This window comes from Dromiciops gliroides, chromosome 1 (assembly GCF_019393635.1).
Source record: "Dromiciops gliroides isolate mDroGli1 chromosome 1, mDroGli1.pri, whole genome shotgun sequence".
NCBI lineage: Eukaryota > Metazoa > Chordata > Mammalia > Microbiotheria > Microbiotheriidae > Dromiciops > Dromiciops gliroides.
The window spans coordinates 434,328,082-434,352,666 of NC_057861.1; the positions used below are offsets into that span (position 1 = coordinate 434,328,082).

The 24,585-nt window shown below is 38.5% G+C and overlaps 1 protein-coding gene across 1 annotated transcript in view; it reads left to right on the plus strand.

Annotated features, from left to right (window-relative positions):
• The window catches only part of GFM2 (GTP dependent ribosome recycling factor mitochondrial 2), a 60,681-nt gene that overhangs the window by 25,916 nt on the left and 10,180 nt on the right, over nt 1–24,585 (plus strand). Inside the window, exons 9-16 of the mRNA XM_044005409.1 lie at nt 955–1,015; nt 1,148–1,333; nt 5,942–6,022; nt 8,194–8,342; nt 15,811–15,951; nt 16,032–16,131; nt 19,678–19,867; nt 22,063–22,139. Coding sequence (XP_043861344.1) covers nt 955–1,015; nt 1,148–1,333; nt 5,942–6,022; nt 8,194–8,342; nt 15,811–15,951; nt 16,032–16,131; nt 19,678–19,867; nt 22,063–22,139 — 985 coding nt within the window. The remainder of the gene's footprint in view (nt 1–954; nt 1,016–1,147; nt 1,334–5,941; nt 6,023–8,193; nt 8,343–15,810; nt 15,952–16,031; nt 16,132–19,677; nt 19,868–22,062; nt 22,140–24,585) is intronic.

Sequence of the window (24,585 nt, forward strand, 5' to 3'; positions counted from 1 at the left end):
TCACTTCTGAAAATATCCTTCTTCCCTCATATTCCAGTGATTATTCAATCAGCTCTTCTGTTTGTATGAACTTAGGTAGGTAATTTAACCTTTATGAGCCTCAGTTTCCTCATCTGTAAAATGATCTCCTAGTTCTAAGTCTATGATCCTAAGTGGAGGTGTTTAGTTATATTAGGAAATTGATGAAAGGAAGTTAGGGCCAGGTACGCTGTTGAGGTATACGCCTTTACTCTCTGCTACTAGGGAGGCTGAGGCTGGTAGATAGCTTGAGTTCTGGGGTTCAGAGCTGCAGTCAGGCTCTAGCTGATCAGGGTCCAGCACTGCATCTGGCACCAGTGTGGTGAGCCCCTGGACAGAGGGAGCCCCCAGGCTGCCTGGAGAAGGGCAGACTCTGATCCACATCAAAAACAAGGGGCTGCTACATTTCCAGTCTGGGTAAGATGGGGAGAGACAATATATTTCTTTTCTTTTCTTTTCTTTTTTTTTTTTGTGGGGCAATGAGAGTTAAGTGACTTGCCCAGGGTCATACAGCTAGTACGTATCAAGTATCTGAGGTCGGATTTGAACTCAGGTACTACTGAATCCAGGGCTGGTGCTTTATTCACTGCGCCACCTAGCTGCCCCCTGCCAATATGTTTCTTTTTTGTTTGTTTTTGTTTTGGTGAGGCAATTGGCGTTAAGTGACTTGCCCAGGGTCACACAGCTAGTAAGTGTTAAGTGTCTGAGGTCGGATTTGAACTCAGGTCCTCCTGACTCCAGGGCTGGTGTTCTATTCACTGCCACATAGCTACCCCTACTAATATATTTCTTAAAGGAAGTTAGGGAACCTGGAAGGTGTGAGAGGAAAATTATAGATTACTAGAATTGTGTGTGACCAAAACTTTAAAAAGTCATCTTGAGCTGAGTTTCCAGCTTATGTAACCTTTTTCTTTATAACTATTTTACTTCCCACAGTTTTAACTATGCTATTGATAGCATCAGAGAGAAGTTGAAGACAAAACCTTTGCTTTTACAGGTAAATTGGTTGACTTAATAGCAACAGATTATTAAAATAACATTGGGGGCATATTTCTGTGGAGGGCCTGGAGAGTGCATCACTGCAATCCTAGTTGAATGATGATTTAATAATGTAATTTCTTGCTTGCAGTTGCCGATTGGTGAAGCAAAATCTTTTAAGGGACTAGTCGATGTTGTGACTATGGAAAAAGTTATTTGGAACACTGTATCTAATTCCGATGGCGGAAAACACTTTGTGAGAGAGCCCCTTACAGAACAGAATGATTCTGAATTGCTGAAGGAGGCCAAGGAAGCAAGAAATGCCTTAATTGAACAAGTAAAGTAAATATTCTGGCTGCTTAAATGATATGGAATATAATCCAGGAACTTTTAGATTTAAATTATTACTTTATTTATGAATAATATAATTAGTAAACAAAAATTATTATAAATAATAGTCAATCATAAATCTGTAACATAAACAATAGAATTATCAAAGTGATTAATTAAATGAATAGTTATTGTTTTAATTTATTTTCTTTATAAATTATTATTTTAATTTAAATTATATGGAATATAATTCAGGAACTTTTAAAAAGCCTTTATTTCATAATTATGGGAGAGAAGAAATGCAATCTAGATTGTTTTCCTTTTGTAGAATTTCAATAAACAGGATTGCTGGTATTTATAGCGTCAGTATGCAGAGAGCAAAACATTGTACTACGCAAGTAAAGAAGTCTAGTTACATATCTCATAAGATTATTTATGTTAGTGAGCCTGCAATATCAACTCTCCAGTAGGGGAGTTAGATCTAAATCTATGCTGAGAACTTACTTTTTCATGCATTATATTTTGTGGTTAACTTTATAGCTGTTAGTAAAATTTATCTTTTTCAAAGAAGTTAATAATAATCAAGACTCATGCTTTAAACATTTGGAGACTAAATTTAAAATTTGTACTTGTCATCTAACAAGTATATTTTTATTGCAGTGTGCAGAGATTTAAAAATATACACACATCTATTGTATTTTACATATGTCCCTGTTCTCCAAGAAGTTTATGGGAAAAGCAAGATGAAACATGAAATAATAATTGAGCTGGGGCAGCTAGGTGGTGCAGTGGATAAAGCACCAGCCTTGGATTTAGGAGGACTTGAGTTCAAATCTGGCCTCAGACACTTGACACTTACTAGCTGTGTGACCCTGGGCAAGTCACTTAACCCCGTTGCCCCGCAAAAATAAATTAAAAAAAAAAAAGATTGAGCAAAGGATAGAGTAAGATGCTTATTGTGTGCTGCAGAAAACAAATATTTTGAGTTAATATCAACTAAATGCCAGCTTTGACACTAGCAGTGGTACAGAAATGCAGAGTAGTTTCTGTCATCAGTATGGGTGCTACAAAGACATAATGTTCCCTCCTACCTTCAAGCTATTTGGCTCAGAATTTTGTAAGTTCCCCTTTTGAATGTCATTTGTTTATCAGATAGCTAAAGGAAAATTATAATTGGGCCATAAGTCCTATCTGGGTCACCATTCAAATGTAGAATAATCTGATTTACTGGGGCTAATTTTGGGGGGGACTAAACTGTGGATGACTAATCTGGGGACTTTTGACTATTTGGCTATCTGACTGTCTATCTGAGTGCTATTAATTTAATGTGGGCAGTTTATAAAGTTCCACCACACTGCTCCATTCCCAAATTGATAAGCAAAATATTAAGAAGCCTCTTAACTAATGTAACAATTGGAATGACGCTACCTGCTGGAGACTTACTGTAGAAGAGTTCCACCCATGAAGTGAAGGTCTTTGAGGGCAAGAACATGCGTCTTTTCTTTGGTGTCAGGAAGTGACGTTGGCTAGTGGGAGGAAGAAGGAAGAGACTGGTGCTCTGTCTTGCGCTCTTTCCTGAGGACTCCGGTGGAGAAGGGAGCTTAGAAATGCTCTCTCCCTTTAATAGATAGGAATCTAGGCTTTTCTCTCTCTCTTTACCAAATTCTTATTCTCCTTAATAAATGCTAAAAAGCCTAACTCTTGCTAAAGCTTATAATTTATTGGTGACCACTCATTAGATATTTTAGACAGAATAGCTAGAATTTTAGCCCTTAAACACTAAATAATCAAAGCAGAGTTTATTTATGAGATACTATTTAAAATTCAGAATACAGGGAAATAAAATGTACAACACTGCATTGAGGTGCATCTCTTTCCACTGTGTTTCTTTCCTACCTGCTGTGCCTCGAACTTTTTTAATACAATAAGGGCCTTAGCCGCCTCCTGCCTCAGGGCACGTTCCACCCTCACCACTCAGGTCCCTTCTTTCTAACTCTCACTGTGTAAATCCCCCTGCTTCTAACTTTCCTCTCCTTACTGCCACCACTGAACCCCTGTGTTTCTCTCTCACCAACCTTCTGTCTGTCTGCTCCGTCAGTCTGCCCTTTGGCCTCTCTTTTCCCTGCTCTTAGTCCTTTTCGTCTTCTCCTGCGTCCTTGTAGCCCCGTCTCTAGTCTGCTGCGCTCCAACCTTTGCCGTCTCATCAGCTGCCTCCAGTCCTCTTCTCAGCCCCCCTGCTTCTAACCCCCAGGTCTATATATACCTTTTTTTTTTTTTTTGGTGAGGCAATTGGGGTTAAGTGACTTGCCCAGGGTCACCCAGCCAGTAAGTATTAAGTGTCTGAGGCTGGATTTGAACTCAGGTCTTCCTGACTCCAGGGCCGGTGCTCTATCCACTGCGCCATCTAGCTGCCCCTATATATACCTTTTCTTCTCTCCACTCAAATCTCGGGGCTTCTTGCACCCACACACCAAGCTAATCCACTAGCCAGGGCTGCGGCTGGTGGCAGGGTGGGTGGGGGTAGCGCTCCAGCCTCACGTGCCTCAGCACAGGCTACCCCAGAGCCCAGTCGGGACAAGCCCAGGATCTCTCGGATACCTCTGCTCAGGTCAGAGGGAGCTGGGGGCTTTTTCCCCCCAGCTGTCTGACCTGGAGTCTTGTACAGCTCATGGGGCTTTTCGGCTCAGCTGAAGCTGAGGGGGAGGGGCACCAGCACCTCCTACACAGAAGAGACACTGAGGGCCTAAGGCTTTCTAATCTCAGCCTAAAGGTAGGGGCCCCCAAATCAAAATAAATTTCCACAATTTCACAAAAGAAATTAATTTTGATAAGACTGTGAACTAGTTAATTTTCATACCTCTCTTTAATATTTATGAACCACTATTTGCTAACATTCACATCTTATAAAATGTTTTCCTTTAATGCAGAATCACAGTGAGATCAGATAATTTTGTTGTTATTTTTTAATGCACTATAATGTGCTTTTTTGATTACCTTGGGAAATCTAAGAGATATTCAGAATAGTTTAGACTCTCTATAAAAACTTACTAAAGTAGAAACAAAATTCACCATTATAGCTTTTCAGAAAAAATTCCTAAACAGTTCTCTAGATTGTTAACATTAAAGCTACCATACCTTTTATTATTTTCTAGGATATAGTGAATAGAGATTGGCTACTGAGATTTGAATAACCATGAGCTCAGGAAACCAATACTAATGAATCTCCTAATTTTAATTCCGTTTAATTGTTTTCCTGGTTTCTTATCCTTTCTCTCTCTCTTTTTTTTTTTTTGATATGAATTTAGAAGTTTATTTTAAGGAGAAAAATATGAAAATGCACTTAACTTCTAGTTGAGCTTCCTTTAAACCCAAAACATCACCTTGCCATCATTTGCTGCTAACTGAAATTTGGAAAGTGAGTTATACTTCCCATACACCTCTGTCCACCAGATCTTTTGCAGTATTCTAGGAAGTGAGAACATAAAAAGTCATGATCACCCTGTACCATATAGCTCTGAAGTTTGACTAGAAAGGAAACCATCACTAATTAAGTTATTTTCATCTACTCCTCACTTTGACTCATTAAACCTGTGGTGACAACAGCCCTCTGTGATTTATAACTGTTACACACATGAAGTATCTACTTTAGGCTCTTCAAATGGTATTTGAGAACACCCATTTCTAGTGCTTCCCAAGCTATGCTTTAACTTGAGATTGTTATAAAGATAAAAAATTTAGAAAAGAACAATATAACTATTACAGCTCATTTAAGGCCAAAATCTCTGTCAAAGTTTAGAGATGGACTTTTAAAAATCATGCAGCTGATGAAATGCTTATCCTTTCTCTTAACCATTTTTGATGTGAAGATACATATCCATCAGCAACATTTGCATACATTAATAAATTAATAGACTACTTAGTAAAGCTAAAAAAGCAGTTGGGAACTATTGCAAAGAAAATATCAGGTACTAGCAACATTTTGCAACTATGAACGTATGGAAAGAACTCTAAATTGGGAATCAGAAGAGTTTGAGTCATGGATGTATGGCCTTGAGTAACCAAGTAATTGAACTGATATTTCTTATTCTACTCACATATAAAATGAAGATGTGAGACAGGTTGAGTTCCTTGGTCCTGTCTGTTGTTGTTATGGTTCAGCTGTGTCTGACTCTTTGTGACCCCATTCATTGTCCTTGGGGTTTTCTTGGCAAAGATTCTGGAGTGCTTTGCCATTTCCTTATCTATTGTGTCACCATTTTACAGATGAGGAAGCGAGGCAAATAGAGATTAAATGATTTGCACAGGGTCACACAGCTACTGAGTGTCTGAGGATTTGAATTCTGGTCTTCCTGACTCCAGGCCCAGCACTCCATCCACTGCACCACCTAGCTGTCCCACCTAGCCCTGAGTTAATGATACTATGACAAATCTGATGTACTAAAAGTTTGTAATCTTGTTAAATATCCAACAGGTGGCTGTTTACTATTTTACTTTTATTGCATTGGAGCCTCTATTTGTCATGACAAAAGATTTTCTCATCAATATTGAATTTTTATTATATTTACGTATAAGTAGATGTGCATGGTCTAAATGTAGTGATTCATTTCTGTTCCAGGTTGCAGATCTGGATGACGAGTTTGCTGACCTAGTTTTAGGAGAATTTATTGAAAATTTTGATTTGTTACCAGCTGAAAAGGTAAAATAGATAATTTAACTACTGTGATTGATTATATTTAGCTTTATTTATTTGGGTGCTGGTTTCTTGTATTTTGCATAACATCAACAATTGTTTAAAAACTGAACAATTTCAGGATAAAACTTCTGCTTATAAACTTAAAGGATGATGATGATCTACTGTACTTTATATGCTGAATCTTTGGATATTAGAAGTTAAGCTTTTGGAATCATGTGAGTTTTGAGGGAAGGGATAGTGTCTTATTCATCTTTGTCTTTTGTAAAACACCTGTATAGTGCATTGCACATAGTAAATGCTAAATAAATATTTGTATAATATAGTGAAAAAACTACTAGGCTTGGAATCACGAGGCCTGGGTTCTAATTTTAATCCTTGGAAAGATCCTAATTTTCTTCATCTGTACAATACGGAGGATGGTAATGCTTGTACTACTTGCCCTATGGTAAGAAAACCATTTTATGAACCTTGGAAGTCTGGATGAATGCAACTTGTCATAAGTTATTCATTAAATACTTCATGTAACCTTTGCAACTGTTTTCCTTTCAGATTACTTAAGTTTTACAGATTCAAGGAGGAAATATCAGAACATAAATTTACCTCAGTGAATTAATTATTGTGTTTTCAGGTTAATGTTAAAATAATTTTTCATTTAGTAGTTATTCCAAAGATTTTAAAATGTGAAGTTGTTGTTATTTTATGTATTTTTTTTTAATTAACTGAACAAGGGGACAGGGAATCATGCTGCTGGATTTAATCAGTCATGATATGAACAGATTTTATTAAGCTTCCTCTTAACTCTATTTGTCAGGTGCTTTCCATGTGAGTTTGGTGACCTTAGTGTTTCTTCCTTTTAGTTTCCTGAAACCAAAAGTTGTCAAGAGCTGTTTTTGAAATGGTAATGTGTAAAATGAGGAATCAAGATGAACTCATAATAGAATCCCTGATTTAGAAGGATAGTAGATCTAGGTCACCTTGGCCAGAGGTGCTAACCATATGGTCTACAACACAGCCTTGTATGGCTGAACCAAATTAAAATGTATTGGGGCAATATTTAATAAGACAAATAAAAGTACAATAAAACTTAAAGAATGTTAATTTGTGGTTTTCTACGTCAATATGCAGTCTGCAGGGATTCTTGTGTGTGGTTTCTGTTTGATACCACTGACCCAGTCCATTTATAGTTCAAAAATTGAATCTAGGTCTCCAGATGTGAAAAATATTTAATCCAGTTTTGAATTACATGAAATTAGAGCATTATAGAGGAAATATTTTCTGTTTCTTTTTTTTTCTCTAAATGTCATCTGTGGTTATTTATTTCTTGTAACTTTTTAATTCTTAAAGTTAGCTATATTTTTTCTTTTCATTTTGAGTTGTTGCTTTTCTTTTTTTTTTCAAGAATACTTGAAAAAGATATCAAAGAGAAGGGTAGTTACTTAATTTAAGGGAAATAGAGTCCTCATTCTGTCCACTTATTCCGTATTTTATTTCAAGAGATGAGTTTATTCCAAAGATTTGTCATTTCATTCTTTTAAAAAACACTTTTTTTCATTATGAAATAGAAAATCATGAACAAACATGAACTTTTCATGCACACAGAAGGCCAGAAAATGGGATTCTCCATGAAATCATGGATCCTCTGCATACAACCTATTCCTTTTAATAATATACATTAAATTTGGGGGCAGCTAGGTGGCACAGTGGATAAAGCACCTGCCCTGGAGTCAGGAGGACCTGAGTTCAAATTCGGCTTCAGGCATGTGACACTTAATAGCTGTGTGACCCTGGGCAAGTCACTTAACCCTCAATGCCCTGCAAAAAAAAAAGTAATAATAATAATATACATTAAATTTAACACATGCTACAGTGTTGCCCTGCTTTTCTGTGGCCCTCTTTGAACACCACTCTGGTTGCCTTTGGGCATCTTTAAATGTTTCTTGATACTCTTTTCTTCTTTCTCTTGCATTTTTTCTATCACTCTCACTGATCTCCTGCTGTATCTATCCTCCTAGAGAGCAAATTAAAATCCACTCTTGTGACAAAGTAAAGAAAGACCACTTTGTATTTGTATGGCCTTATCTGCAAATGGTTTGTTCTGCTAAGTGTATGAATAAATCAAAGCTAAAGCTTCAATATTTTAAGTACAAACTGCTTTTCTTGTGTATTTTTTGTAGTTACACCCTGCAATACGTAGAGTAACTGTGACTCAGAAGGCTGTCCCTGTGCTCTGTGGAAGTGCCCTGAAGAATAAAGGGGTTCAGCCCTTATTAGATGCCATCACTATGTACCTGCCTTCTCCTGATGAGCGTAATGATGAATTTCTGTAAGTAAAAATGAAAGTATATTTTTAATTGTTTAACTTGGAAGAAACGAATGAAAAATGATAGTTTATTTTTAACTTTAGTGAATAAAGAGACTATTGCTAAACTAAAAAAGTTGATACAGTCATAACACTTTAGAACTAGAAGGAATCATCTCATCCAACCCTAATATTTGGAAGAAGAGGAAACTAAGGAAAGGATCTGCTGGAGCAGATGGGAGGGGAAGAGATCCAGGAGATGTGTGCTGGAGTGATATTGTCAGCAGGAAGGGTCCCTCATCTTCAGAGACTAGAATGGAGGAGGTAGTGGAGGTTGGTGTTGGGAAGATGAGGAGACAAGAAGAAGCTTTTGGGGAATGGCCTTGTGTTTGGAGGGTGAAGTATGAGGCAAAATCCTCAGCTAAGAGTTGGAGAAGGTGATGCTTAGACACCTTATTGGAGGAGAGCTCTCCAGGCTGTGTTTTGCTCTGCTGAGTCAAATCCTTTTTTTGTAAAGAATGAACACAAGCTTGGCTATTAAGTGAAGATGAATCAGTAAAGGAAAGGTGAAAAGTCAGTGGACTATGAAGTTACAGTGATTTAAAAGAAATCATCCTCATATTCAGCCAGGTGGATGAAGATGCCTATTGCCCACATTGAAATGCAAGTTGAATGGGCAGCCCAGTTACTGTAGATGCATAATGAACTGAGTCCAGAATTAAATTAAAAGAAATGTGAGTTGAATGAATTTGGGCAATTATCCAATTTTTAAAAATACATTTTTTTGATGTCTTTTTATGTAGCTTTTACATATGTTTTACATGTTTTTTTACATAGCTTTACTTTCCCTATGTCCTTCATCCTTCCCTGTCATAGGGTGTCATTTCACTTAACGAGGATTTTTTTTTTTTGAAATGAGAAAAGGAAGAGAAAAAAACACAGTATATCCAATCAGCATATTGAAAAACATCTTGCAGTAAATGCAGTGTTCTACATCTGTGGGCCTCCCCCTTCTGCAAAGGAGTTGGGGGAGATGTATTCTCATATTTCTTCTTTGGGGCCATACATGTTCTTTGTAATTCTTGTACAGTACCTTCAATGATCCTGTACCGCCCTCTTACCTAAAGAAATGTTTTTTGACACATAAAATTCTCCAGTTTTGTGTTATGTTTTGCAAATCATGAAATGCTACAATTCCCAAGGAATAGAAATTGCAAGTGACTGTAAATCTTCTTTATATCACCAATAATGATTTGACTGTAAGAAGTGGCATAGGGGGCAGCTAGTTGGCACAGTGGATAATGCATCAGCCCTGGATTCAGGAGGACTTGAGTTTAAATCCAGTCTCAGACACTTTACACTTACTAGCTGTGTGACCTTGGGCAAGTCACTTAACCCTCATTGCCCCACCAAAAAAAAGGAAGAAGAAGTGGCATAAAAGATACTATGTAGGAAATGTGTGAATGAGAATGGAGATGGGCCAGTCATGTAACCAGAGCACAGGATAACAGACAGACAGAATGGACACTGGAATGTGAAACAGCCCTGAGTTTATTTTGAAAATAGATTCCTGGGGAAGCTAGGTGGCACAGTGGATAAAACACTGGCCTTGGATTCAGGAGGATCTGAGTTCAAATCCAGCCTCAGACACTTGACACTTACTAGCTGTGTGACCCTGGGCAAATCACTTAATCCTCATTGCCCTGAAAAAAAAAAAAAAAGATTTACCGAAAATAGATTCCTGATTGCCTTTAAAGGGAATGCTTTCAACACAGATTTCTTCTGTATATATTGATATATACAAAATGTCATTTTCTTAAATTCCATTTCCAAATCAGGTGTTAGAATACACATATACTCAAAATGATGATAGGTCATTATATGAGCACTAGCAAATCTGTTCTTCCAGTTCCATTTGTAAATACCTAGGCTCATCTGGCTTAGTTGAATGTCACACCAGGCTTTCTGCTCATTTATTTTATTCTCTCTTTTGTGGAACAGTAATGCTTCTCTTTTTCCCTTCTCTTCCTTTAAACTGGTAGTGTCTTTGGCTATTAGTGTTTCTCTATTTAGTAATTAGATCAAATGTTAATGTTAAATTAATCAAATGCCAGTTAATAGAGTTTCCAGACCATTTGGAGCACTTATTTTCCATCTTTTAAACTTCTCAGAATATTTAGTTTGCTGGATTGGAGCTAGGTCTTGTCATCTTTACTCTTCTAATTTGGTATTAAGTATGACTTTTTTTTCTAACCAACCAATAATATTTCCTCACACAGATAATTTACTATAAAGTAACTTCCATGTCTGTAGCTAATTTTCATTTTTGTAACATTCAGCCATTAACATATGCAGCTTTTTCTAAGTCCCTTCTTTTCCCCCCCTTTAAAAACAAAACAAAACAAAACAACCAACAGGTTAGACTAGTAAAAGAATGGCAATATTGAAGAGCACATCATTAAGCATATTTATCATAGATCAAATAATTTCCAGTTACCTTCCAGCTTCAATTCTGCTTTGATATTGGAATGTTTCAACTCTCTTCAGTCTCTCAGGGTGGAAGAGGGAGAAATCAGTTTTACCTGCTTAATATACACTTCCTGTATACCACCTCTGTAGGTATGGCTTGCGGACCCACCCAGAGCAAGACAGCTCCCCTCAAGGCCGGCACTGGAGAGTATGTTACGGACAGAGTTAAGCAGATGGAAAGATGGGTAGAGCACTTTTCTGAGTTGTACACCATCAGAAATTCTATCACAGAATCAGCTTCAAACATCATGGAGTCCTTCCCTGTACTACAGGAGTTGGACAATGTACCCACACTTGAGGAACTTGAGAATGCAATTAGCTCCTTAAGATGTGGAAAAGCTCCAGGTGTAGACAGTATCACAGCTGAATTGATCAAATGCTCTAAAAACGTCCTATTAAAGCCCTTGCATGAATTGTTGTGCCTGTGTTGGAAAGAAGGTGAAGTGCCACAGGATATGTGTGATGCCCATATAGTTACTCTTTATAAGAACAGTGGAGACAGGAGTGACTGTAACAACTACAGAGGAATTTCACTTCTCAGTGTCATTGGGAAGATGTTTGCCAAGGTCATCTTGCTAAGACTGCGTAAACTTGCTGACCGTGTTTACCCTGAATTGTAGTGTGGCTTTTGAGCAGGGAGGTCAACTATCGATATGATTTTTTCACTTTGCCAACTGCAAGAAAAGTGCAGAGAACAAAGAAAACCCCTCTTCCTTGCCTTCATAGACCTGACCAAAGCATTTGATATGGTTAACAGAAAAGTTCTTTTCAAAATTCTCTCGAGAATTGGTTGCCCTCCTAAACTCCATAGCCTCATTCACTCCTTTCATTATAACATGCAGGGTATTGTACAGTTCGAAGGCAACATCACTGAAGCATTCAGCATAAATTGCAGAATCAAGCAAGGATGCGTGCTTGCTCCCACACTGTTTGGAATTTTCTTCTCCATGCTGTTGCGTCATGCTTTTGGTTCGTCAACTGATGGCATCTATCTGCATTCCTGGTTGGATGGAGGCCTGTTCAACGTTTCACGTCTGAGATCCAAAACCAGAGTGAGAAGTAGCACCCTTAGAGACCTGCTTTTCGCTGATGATGCCGCACTTGCCTGTCACTCCGAGTGCAAATTGCAGACCTCGATGGATCGCTTCTCCCAAGCTTACATGGACTTTGGCCTAACCATAAATCTTAAAAAGATGAAAGTCATGTGTCAGAGTGCTATGTTGCCTCCATTGATATACATTGGTAGCTACCAGTTGGATGTCATAAGCCAATTCTCGTATCTTGGCTCTATTGTCAGTGACAATTTGTCACTTGATTCTGAGATCAATCAGAGGATTGGGAAAGCTACTTCAACCATGGCTAAGCTTGCCAAGCGTGTCTGGGCAAACAGTAAACTGACAAGACGAATCAAATTTGCTGTCTATAGAGCATGTGTCCTGAGTACCCTACTGTATGGCAGTGAAACATGGACTACGTATACTAGACGAGAGAAGAAGCTTAACAGCTTCCACATGCTCTGCTCTCAGATAGGATCACCAACACAGAAGTGCTCCAACTCGTGCAACTTCCAAGCATCTACACACTACTGAAACAAAGATGGCTGTGCTGGCTCTGTTATGTGCGCTACATGCAAGATGGATGCATTCCTAAAGACCTACTCTATGGCAAGTTAGCCTCAGGCCAAAGACCTCCTAGACGCCCCCAACTTCGCTACAGAGATGTATGCAAGCGAGACTTGAGGGCTCTGGGAATAGACACTGGCAGCTGGGAGGAGATGGACAAGGACCGCACCCGATGGAGTTCAGTACTCAGGAGCAGCTTGCGCGCAGCTGAGATGAGCCTTCAACCTCGGGAGGAAGAAAAATGAATGAGATGCAGGAACCGTTGGGCAACAGAGAGCACAGTTTTCCGATGTCCTCGTTGCAGCAGGAGCTGCGGCTCCCGTATCGGACTGCACAGCCACACTGTGGCCTGTGGTTCTTCAAGGCGCTGATCCATGGTCGTCCGCGACTACTAGGTATAGGGCAAGGGCAGAGGGGAGGTACTAACAGGGGCTTCTTAACACAGTGTAGGCTGGCTAAGAGGTGATCACAGTTGCTTCAGGAGTAGAGAACTTCTGGATTAGATGCTGGGTTTCCCTAACTGTATGATAATATCAAAGGGAAATGTTAGTAGCAAGCACTCCCATTACTTGAGGTGCAGGTCACCTTTATCATCTCCTCACCCCAGAGAAGGAAAATTGCAAATCCAATCTTCCTTTTTTCCCCCTTGCTTTGTTCATGTAGCAAGATGAAGTAGGAGCCAGGCTGTTAGTGTCTTATTAATCCATTGGTCAGCCCTTTAACACAGTGGGAAGTAGGGAGATTTCTCACTTGTTGATATTACCAACTTTCTTCTTAAAGAAAGCATGCTATATATTTAGGAGGCTTTTTAAAAATGATAAGTTTTGTTTTGATATAATAAGCATTTCTCAACACCCAAGCACAAAGTATATTCCTCCTAAAATTACTTTTTTAACTAACAGAAGGAAGAAATGTATTCTTTAGTTTTGGTAATAACATTGCCATTGTATTTGACCAGAATTTTGTTTCCTCTTTATATTGACTTTATTTGTGTTGTCATTTTGGATATTGCTGTTTTGACTCTGCTTTCTTCACTCTGCATCACTTCATAGATTTGACTATTTGTCATGAAATTCTTCATGTTTATAATTTCATATGGTCTAGTAATATTCCATTTCATTCATGTAACATAATTTATTCAGGGTTTGGAGGATTCTTGTTGAGTTTTTCACAGAATTTCTCTACCCTCTGTAGCAGATATTGCTCAACAGGAAGCAGTTATGTTTGTATTTTGCTTTTGCTTATTATGAATGTTGCGGGGAAGCATCAACAAGTGTCACATGAAATGGCCTTTCTCTTAGCCATAACATTTTTTGCCTTGTGTTTAATTTATAGTATTATGCATGTGACTCAGTTTCTCCCATTGTGGACCATTCAAAGATCTCATACTTAGCATATCAGCAGTTGATGTTTATATTTAGTATTTGTAATGATTGGAATGATGCCACCTGCTGGAGACTTACTGTAGAAAAGCTGCACCATGAGGTGAAGGTCTCTGAGGGCAAGAACATGCGTCTTTTCTTTGGCATCAGGAAGTGACGTTTGCTAGTGGGAGGAAGAAGGGGGAGCCTGGCACTCTGACTGGGGCTTTTCCTGGGGACTCTGGCGGAAAGCGGAGCTAGAAATGTGCTCTCCCTTTAATAGATAGATAAATGTAGGCCTTTCTCTCTCTCTTTACCAAATTGTTATTCTCCTTAATAAATGCTTAAAAGTCTAACTCTTGCTAAAGCTTATAATTTATTGGTGACCACTCATTAAATATTTTAGACAGAATAACTAGAATTTTAGCCCTTAACATATTCTTTCCCTCCTTTTTTGGACACTCAGAAGAAATTGACCCAGACATTTCTATAGGAAAAGCAAAGTGAGTAAGGAATGCATATTGCTCAAATTATGACATGAAGTTGGATGGGTAACACATTGAGTTGGTTTGTATGTACTCAAGAGAGAGAGAGTTTTGTGTGTGTGTGTGTGTGTGTGTGTGTGTGTGTGTGTGTGTGTGTGTGTGTGTGTGTGTGTGTTGAACAGACTCTACAGATGAACAAAGCCCAGGGTTGAATACAGGAGGATGAGAATAAGGTAGAGTTAATATGTGGATTTGTGCAGCACTTTCCTTGATCCCAAGATGCTTCCTGCTATAAAGCCCATTTTTTTTAACCATAGTATGTAGGCGATCCCTTGTGATACACTACATGGTTACCAGTTGTGGAATGTCACAGTCTCTGGAGAATTAAAATTATCGTGGCTTAAAAAGAATTGGAAAAAACACATGCTAAGTGTGAGGGACATTTCCTCGCTTGCTACCAGCCACAGCTCTTGTGGACTTCTTTGCCTTGTCCACCATGCCTCCAGTGAACTCCTCATTGGAAAATCTCATCTTAGGAGATCCAGTCAGCCTTGTTCCTCACACCTCATCAGTGCCCTTTGCCTCTCTCTCATTGGACAGTGAAGCCATGGACGACAAGGGACAGGACACATCTCACTGCCCATCCAGCCTTACTCTGTGGACTTCTTTGATTTCTCTGACAACACTCATTGTGGGCTTCTTCATTTTACCATCTCCACCCTCATCCTTTTTCTTCCCTCTCCCTCTTTCACCTGTGTGTATGTGTGTGTGCTTGTGTGTGTGTGTGTGTGTGTGTGTGTGTGTGTATTCCCTCATTAGACTGTGAGCTCTAGGAGGGCAGGGATTGTGCTTCTTTTTTATAATTACATCCCAGTACTTAAGGCAGTGCCTAGCACATAGAGGGTGCTTATCAACGCTATTGACTGACTAGGGTAGGCTATGTAGTACATTATCAAAGACTGATTTCTTACTAGAAGTGGTGTTGTATAAATTCTTTAGGATGTGAAGGATTTGGTAAAGAGGCAAACTGGTGATGGGAAGGAGTAATGATTTGTAGTGGTATCCATGAAATACCTAAATGTTTTCAGTGTGATTTAGCAAAAGGAGCACTGACTGGAGTCAAAGGAGCTGGGTTCAAATCCTACTCCTCATGTGACCTTTAACAAGTTGCTTCACCACTTTGAAATCCCTCCGTTTCCTCATTTGTAAAATGAGGGGTTGAACTAGATGTCTCTGAAGTCCCATCTCATCCTTTGTAGTCAATGGAGGAGCCTTGAATTTGGAAATAAGTAGTAAAGAATCTATGTGCATGTAAGGAAGAACAGCAATGAATAGTTCTCTTTATTACTTGAAACAGGAAGTCTTTGGTCACTATGATGAATAAAATAGAAGGGACCATGGTGCAAATTGGAGAATATTTGTAAAATTTGACAGTAAACAATTTTCAAGTCATATAGTGGGTTCATGTGGTCTACTTATTGCTTTTATTTTATAGGCAGTGGTATAAAGAAGACTTGTGTGCCCTGGCATTTAAAGTTCTCCATGACAAACAGCGTGGACCTCTAGTTTTCATGCGCATTTATTCTGGTACAATGAAACCCCAATCAGCCGTTCATAACATTAATGGAAACTGCACGTGAGTGAAATCTGATTACTCTCTAAAACCTTGTTAATATCCTTAAAAGTAGAATACTAACATAAATCATTTATTTGCAGGGAGAGAATAAGTCGCTTACTATTGCCTTTTGCTGACCAGCACATAGAAATTCCTTCTCTGACAGCAGGCAATATTGCCCTAACTGTTGGACTTAAACAGGTAAATAAATGACTGGTTTTTTGCAGAAAAAATTGTCTTCCTATGGTGACAATGTAAATGTTGGATAAATTATCTTTTTTTGGGGGGGGGGGTAATAAGGGTTAAGTGACTTGCCCAGTGTCAAGTGTCTGAGGCTGGATTTGTACTCAGGTCCTTCTGAATCCAGGGTTGGTGCTTTATCCACTGTGCCAACTAGTTGCCCCTGGATAAATTAATCTTTAGCTTGAATTTATATAAAATATTAAGAGGCTATTTAGTCTTTCATTCTTAAAATTTAGTTTCTAAAATTAAAATGCATAAGATCATACCGTTGAACTACTTTTTAAATAAAATTATGGATGAAACTAAGGATGCCATAAGGGCAATTGGGGTTAAGTGACTTGCCCAGGGTCACACAGCTAGTAAGTGTCAAGTGTCTGAGTCTGGATTTGAACTCAGGTCCTCCTGAATCCAGGGCCAGTACTCTATCCACTGCGCCAAATTCACACTTTTATTGTTAATTTTGATTAGCATTTTTGGCGGGGGAGGGGGGGTTGTTGTTGTTATTGGGCTTTTTTTGTGGGGCAATTGTGGTTAAGTGACTTACCCAGGGTCACACAGTTAGTAAGTGTTAAGTGTCTGAGGCCAGATTTGAACTCAAGCCCTCCTGAATCCTGGGCCAGTGCTCTATCCACTGTGCCACCTAGCTGCCCCAAAGGAAAACCAATTGGTTTTGGTTTTTGTTTTTTGTTGTTGTGGGGCAATGAGGGTTAAGTGACTTGCCCAAGGTCACACAGCTAGTAAGTGTCAAGTGTCTGAGGCTGGATCTAAACTCAGGTCTTCCTGAATCCAGGGCCAGCGCTTTATCCACTGCACCACCTAGCTGCCCCTAGCTTTTTTATTATTGCATCTTTATTCTAAATTCTTTAAGAAATTTCTAAGTAAAACTAAATTTTAAAAGATTATCCTTTTAGTTATCTTTTTAACTTGATCAGTAAGAGTATTTTAGCTGAACAACGATTTTGGATAACAGGCTATAAATGTGTATATAACATATATAAATGACCAATTTTCACACTAAAGTAGTACGTTCCTTCTCTCTCCCTCCCACATTAAGTGGGTTTAAGTGGAATCGTATTAAGTGATTCCAGAAAAAAAGTTCATATTTAGAAGGCACTTCATAGCAGCCTTGATTAGGGTCCAGTTTTGATGCTGTTGCAAAAAAAACAAATATGTAATGGCAGCATTTTGTGACACTAACACTACATGGTACTTAATCTTTGATGAACATATGAAGTTCTTTGGAAGAACTGTATAAATAAATACAAATAAGAGCCCTCAGCTTTGACATATAAAATTGGAGAAAAGGTATTTCATGTACAACAGTAGCTCTTTCTGGGGATTCTGGAGACTGAAAATAATAAATTCTCTATGTAAAGTGCTAAGCATGAATTCTGACTCCAGTTTATTTTATTTGCTATTGTCTCTGTATCTGTTAATGGTACCACCATTCTTCATTCACCTTTGCTGGCAGCCGCGGAGTCTTCCTCCCGTAGGGCCAAGCAGTTCTGTCTTCCTAGCTATCATCTTATCCATTTCCTATCTGTCCATCTCTCCATTCTTACCTTGTACCCCTGTCACCACTCTAGTTTATGCCCTTATTTACTTTTTGTTTGTTTGTTTGTTTGTGGGGCAACGGGGGTTAAGTGACTTGCCCAAGGTCACACAGCTAGTAAGTGTCAAGTGTCTGAGGCCGGATTTGAACTCAGGTACTCCTGAATTCAGGACCGGTGCTTTATCCACTGCGCCACCTAGCCGCCCCCCCCCCCATTTACTTTTGTTCTAAATTTTTACAGTAGTTTTTCACCCTTTTAACTTGGCTTCCTACATCTACTCCTCCAGCCCCCTTTCTTTTATGCATCCTACCCACTGGGGTCAGGTAAATCTTTCTAGGGGACATTCCCTTTTCTTATACCTCTTAACTAGATTACAGATTCTTAGAGTTCATGGACCAGGTGATAAAATATATATATATTTATTACATGTATAGATATTAAACTGTGGAATTATATTAAAAAAAATTAAGTGTTGAGATATAATGTGCTAGCTGTTAGGACTGGAACAAGAGTTTAAAATAAGATACTGCCATTTAGGATTTTCTCCCAGGGACTTAATAATCTAATAGAAAAAAACCCCTAATCATTCTCTAAAAAGAGGAAGTTGGTAGACTAACCATCTTATATTGGGAAACTCAGATCGACTTTGATAAGAAAATATCACCACCAGAGCCTGTTTCTCTTCTATTGTAGTGTTAACCTTTTAAAAATATAAACAGATAAAATATTTAATTCACATATCTACAAATAGCTCTTATAAACATAAGAAGTTAAAAGTTCAGCAGCTTAGTCGTTTGTCTGCTAGAATTCTGGATAGCAGAGGCTTTTGTACTGTCTCCAGTAGTCACAGAAGAGCTCATCTATTTGGGAAATATGTTTCTCAATCATCAGCCTAACCAATTACCTTCTACATGGTAGGTACCTAAGATATGTTTGTTGAATTTAATGAATTAAAGATGTAGGTTTCTGTTATTTTCATTATGAGAATTTTCCTGAATCTGATTTTTTATTCAGTTATCCTCTTACTCTTTAATTGTAAAGGAGATAGTTGACCATAGTCTTTCAGATGTGTACTCTTAGACAAATGTTATTAAACATTGTTGAGCTATTTCATTCAACAGAACAGGCATATTAGGCTTATTTAAATTTTGATATTCTGTTCTCATGATTAAAAAAAAAAATCCTGGGGCAGCTAGGTGGTGCAGTGGATAGAGCACTGGCCCTGGATTCAGGAGGACCTGAGTTCAAATCCAGCCTCAGACACTTGACACTTACTAGCTGTGTGACCCTGGGCAAGTCACTTAACCCTCATTGCCCCGTAAAATAAAAACTTGTCAATCTTTTGTTTATGATGTTGTGGGATGTCCCAGGGCATTTACTCATTTTCCATGTTTCTTTTTAGGGTAAGCCAAGCCTTTGCTGGCCTGACTAGTCAGGAGCAAGATTTCAAGCAAGAGAGACAAAGTTTACATTTAGTTGATATAACTGGGCTTCACTGATGGTATATAAACCAATATTAGTGGATATACTTGGTCTTATTAGAAAACATATGCCTTCCACTTTGTTACCACTCATTGGGTATCTATCTTTGTCTGGCTCCAGGAAATTAAGCTGCACATGTAACTGCTCTCAGGGAGTTAGATCTGTCCACAGATTGCCTGGCCCCAGTAGCCCACAGGTGTTATGGTTTGTATAGTTTTATATTGAATTAGACTAAAGAAGCTAGAGCCCTTTGCAAATGTGCCAACTGAGAATATACTTTGAACATACCAATTGTGACTAGGTCAGATAAAGCTAAATACAAAGGTTAGTGGAATTCTTTTGAAATCAGACTGTCCTCACTTGGGCTGTATGCACCTGCATGTTGTCTCTTCTCCTCTGGGTGAAGGAGTCTGATGCAATAAGCCTATATCACTAAGTTATGCTGCATGATATTTTGGTTATTTTGCAGACTTCCACTGGAGATACCATTGTTTCATCCAAGGCCTCGGCATTGGCTGCAGCCCGTCGAGCTGGAAGGAATGAAGGAAAGATACACAGAAAAAACATGGAAACAGGGAGCCTTTTATTGGCGGGGGTAGAGATTCCAGAACCTGTCTTCTTTTGTACCATAGAGCCCCCTTCAGTGGCCAAACAACCAGGTATAGATGCAATTGCTTTAATAATTGACTCTAATAATTAATATGAAACACTGGGTATTTCATATGTAGTTCTAGATATGGTGTGGCTATAAATGTTTTCTTGTATAAATTTGTGTACGAAACAGGTAAACTGAGGCAGGACACCCAGACTGGTGCAAAGCAGTTAGGCCTTTATTATGATCTTGCAAGAAAGGGCACACACCTCAAAGAAGTTGTGCAAAGCATGCTCGTCACAGCAAGCCTTATATAGGTCCCTAATACAAAGATTCCCTTCCCCATTTAGCCATTTATCTGGCTACTCAGAATGTACATTCCTTGTGACACTCCTAAACATGTCCTGTCCTGTCCCCCCCACCTTGGGACAACTTCTGAATAGGGATTTCACGGTTCTTCTGTTATCTAAGTTTAGATAACTAACTGTTAGCTCAGCAGAAAAAGGAAGAGAATTTTGGGGAAGGGGGAGAAGCCCCTGGGACTTGAACAATGTAGTCTGCTCTATCTGAGAGGAACTTCTAGCTCAGCAGAAAAAAAGAAGGGAATGGTGGGGAGGGGGTTGAGAAGCTCCTGGGACTCGAACAACGAGTAGAACACATTTGATTCTCTCATTTGCGTCTAAAATTTCTTGAGATTAGCCTTTTTTATTTAAACATGGCCAACTATTTTACCCATTTGATTATTTTGAATCGTTTTTTTTTAATTATAAAAGTATTTTATTATTTTCCACTTACATGTAGAGATAGTTTTTAACATTTTTTGTTTGCTTGTTTTGGTTTTTTTGCAGGGCAGTGGGGGTTAAGTGAATTGCCCAGGGTCACACAGCTAGTAAGTGTCAAATGTCTGAGGCCAGATTTGAACTCAGGTCCTTCTGAATCCAGGGCCAGTGCTTTATCCACTGTGCCACCTAGCTGCCCCTCAGTTTTCATAATTTATAATCTTACTTTGTTTTATTTTGTTTCTCCAGCTAGTTAATATCAAATATTTGACCCTCATTGGTTGGCCAGCAATACGTTGCAGCCCAGGCCTCGTTTTTTTGACATTGTTTGGCCTCTTGATGACTCAAGAGTGGGCCTAAATAGCAATTGTATCTCTTTTGGCTGGAAACCCTAAGGGTCTTCTCCCTCCCAATCGATTTTTTTTTTTTTTTGGACTAGGTAAAAGAAACCTTTCTTTGCCTCCTTTCTTATCTAGCTTTAATCACTAAATGGGCATTGCCTCAGACAAAGTGAGACCTTTCCTTTGAAAGTCTTTAGGCCTAGGTTTCCCATTGCAGCCTTGGCCACCTCTAGTTGTCCTGTTAGTATTTTGCCACTGGACCCAGATAGCTCTGGAGGAGAGAATGAAGCTGGTGACTTTGCATAGCCCTCTTTCACTTAAATCCAATTCATTGCAAGTCATGACATCACCTCCCTCATGTCATGTTCCTCTTTCAGAAGGAAGGACAAAGAACAGCAATCAGATCTAGGACCAGATTCCAAGTTACACAGTATCTTTTTAAAATTTTTAAAATTAAAAATTTTTAAACGTACTTGACTGAATGTCATAAGTATTGTTATTTGGCATTTATTAGGTACTTAAAACATAATATTAAATTCAGTAACCATTAATGAAGTTCCTATTAAATGCAAGGCACTGGGTTGTTTTTTGGTTTTTTTGTTTTGGTTTGGTTTTTGTGGGGCATTGAGGGTTAAGTGACTTCCCCAGGGTCACACAGCTAGTAAGTGTCAAGTGTCTAAGGTCAGATTTGAACTCAGGTCCTCCTGAATCCAGGGCCAGTGTTTTATCCACTGCACCACCTAGCTTCCCCCCAATTGGGCTGGTTTTTAAGGAAGATGCACAAAAGCCTTTAATTTTTGCATCATTGAAGAACCACTTGAAAGAGTAACTGAAAAAGAGTAAAGATTACTTTAGCTCATTGTTGGACTACAATTTATGACAAAGGACTCAGATATTTTCCTTTCAAAGTGAAGGGCATTTCTTATTGATTCATTTGAAATATAGTATCACTTCATTGTAGTAGGCATATTTGGCACAAATGATCTGTATCCTTCAACTACTATCTCTTTCTGTTTTAGCTTTATTCACTTTATTATACTTTCTTTGACTCATCTTTCACGGGTTTTTTTGCATGTCTGTCTTGAATTGATTACTTTTGTAAGTATCTCATGAAATGTTAACATTTATTTATCTGTACATAGAATTGGATCGAGCATTGAACTGCCTTCAACGTGAAGATCCCAGTTTAAAAGTGCGTTTAGATCCTGACTCTGGACAAGTAAGCATGTTTCTACTTTAAAAAATCTCATATAAATGATACTTTACAGTGATGTTTGTTATGAAAAAAATGTATTATTGAAAGGTAAAAGGCATTTTATTCCTTTGCTTTTGTGAAAAAAACATTTTTATAACTGTCTCCTATGGAAAACAGAGTGAAAAATTCACCGAACAGATCAGAGAGCAGTTAGGAAAACAGAACACCAGTTTATTGTCCCAAGAGCAAGTTGGCAAGTACATGCAGAGACTCCTTCTGAAGAAAAGGTGCAAAATCGCTCTGTTAGTGAAAGTATTTAAGCTTTCTCTGCTTACCGTTTACAGACCTTAGTTATTCAAGTGTTAGGTCTCTATTGGTAAACCAGTTAGATCCAGATTGATGAACTTTGGTTTTTCCTGGCTCTTTAGTACAGGTTGTTATCGTTCCATTAGCTTGATACAAATCAGTTTAGCAGTTCAATTTAAAAGTAAACAGTATGACAAGAGAATATGATTCAAAAGGGGTTGTCACAATAAGAATACCCAGATGTTTTTACTAGTACTGGGGAGGAAAACAGAATGACTCCAGTAGACAAAAGTGTTCATTAGAGCCATAAAGCCTAACAGTTATCCTGGGGAAAGAAGTTACAGTAGATGGCTATAAACTCCTAGACATTTGGAGAGGCAAATGGTGTGCAACACCCCAAATAACTTTGGGGTTTGCTTGACACTCACTTGTATGTTGTCTGGGTTCAGTTGGAGGGCATTTTGATCTTGTTAATACATAAAATTCTTTTGAATAATAAGGAATCTCAATAAAATGCAGGTTGGTCTGTATATGTTCATTAACCCTCTCATTTGTATCCAGATTATTAAATGTTGCTTAATACTTTTTACGTTGTAAATTTCTGTTCAACATGTTTCTTGATTAGGTATTAAAACATATTTTCTTAAATCGTTAGTGAAGAATCTTATCTGTATATGTTTTTTCCCCAATAGAATATAAGCTGCTTGAAGACAGGGACTTTTATAATTTTATCTTTTTCTTCAGTACCTAGCAGAGGTGGCTATGCTGGCACATGGGAGATGCTTAAGAAACATTGATTGATTGATTGATTGATTGATTGGAGGGCAAACATCCAACAGCCTTAGCCTTTTGAGTTCTGAGTTATCTCTTACCTGCCCCTCCCCTGTCCATTGAGAAGGCAAAAAAACATAATATCAGTTATACACTTACATTTGAAATCATGGAAAATGTTATTAAAAAACATTATTAAAAAACAGCGAAAAAAAAGTGAAAAATTTATGCTTCAAAAAATTGTGCTTCAGTCTGCACTCAGACTCTATCAGTCTTCTCTCTGGAGATAGATAGTATATTTCATCATAAGTCCTTCAGAATTGTTTTAGATCCTTGCATTGATCAGAATAGCCAAGTCGGCTCACAGTTGCTCATTGTACAAAATTGCTATTACTATGTACAATGTTCTCCTGGTTCTGCTCACTGTTACCTCACTCTGCATCAGTTCATGTGAGTCTTTCTAGGTTTTTCTTGAAAGTATTCTGCTGGGGGCAGCTAGGTGGTGCACTGGATAAAGCACCAGCTCTGGATTCAGGAGTACCTGAGTTCAAATCTGGCCTCAGACACTTGACACTTACTAGCTGTGTGACCCCCATTGCCCCACAAAAAAAAAAAAAAAAGAAATGTAGAAAGCATTTTCCTTGTCATTTCTTATAGCACAATAGTATTTCATCACAATTCTATATCACAATTTGTTCAGCCATTCCCAATTGATGGGCATCCCCTCAATTTCCATTTCTTTGCCACCACAAAAAGAACTACTACAAATATTTTTGTACATATAGGTCCTTTTCCTTTTTATTTCATCTCTTTGAGACACTGACCTATTGGTGCTATTGCTGGGTCAAAGAGTATGGCATAGTTTTATAGCCCCTTGGGCAGAGTTCCAAATTGTTCACCAAAGGGGTAGCTAGGTGGCACAGTGGATAAAGCACTGGCCCTGGATTCAGGAGGACCTGAGTTCAAATCTGGCCTCAGACACTTGACACTTACTAGCTGTGTGACCCTGGGCAAGTCACTTAACTCTCATCACTCTGCATAAAAAGCAAAACAACAAAAAAACAAAAACAAATTGTTCGCTAGAATGGTTGGAGCCGTTTGTAACACCAATGTTGCAATAGTCCCAATTGTTCCACATCCCCTCCAACACTTATAATTTTGCTTTTCTGTCATGTTATCCAACCAGAAGTACTTTTTTTTTTTTTTTCGGGGCAATGAGGGTTAAATGACTTGCCCAGAGTCAAGTGTCTGAGGCTGGATTTGAACTCAGGTCCTCCTGAATCCAGGGCTGGTGCTTTATCCACTGTGCCACCTAGGTGCTTCTCAGAAATACTTTTAAAAAAGACCTCTAAGTTACCTGTTTTTAGATCACAAGGCTCTCAAGTTTCATTCT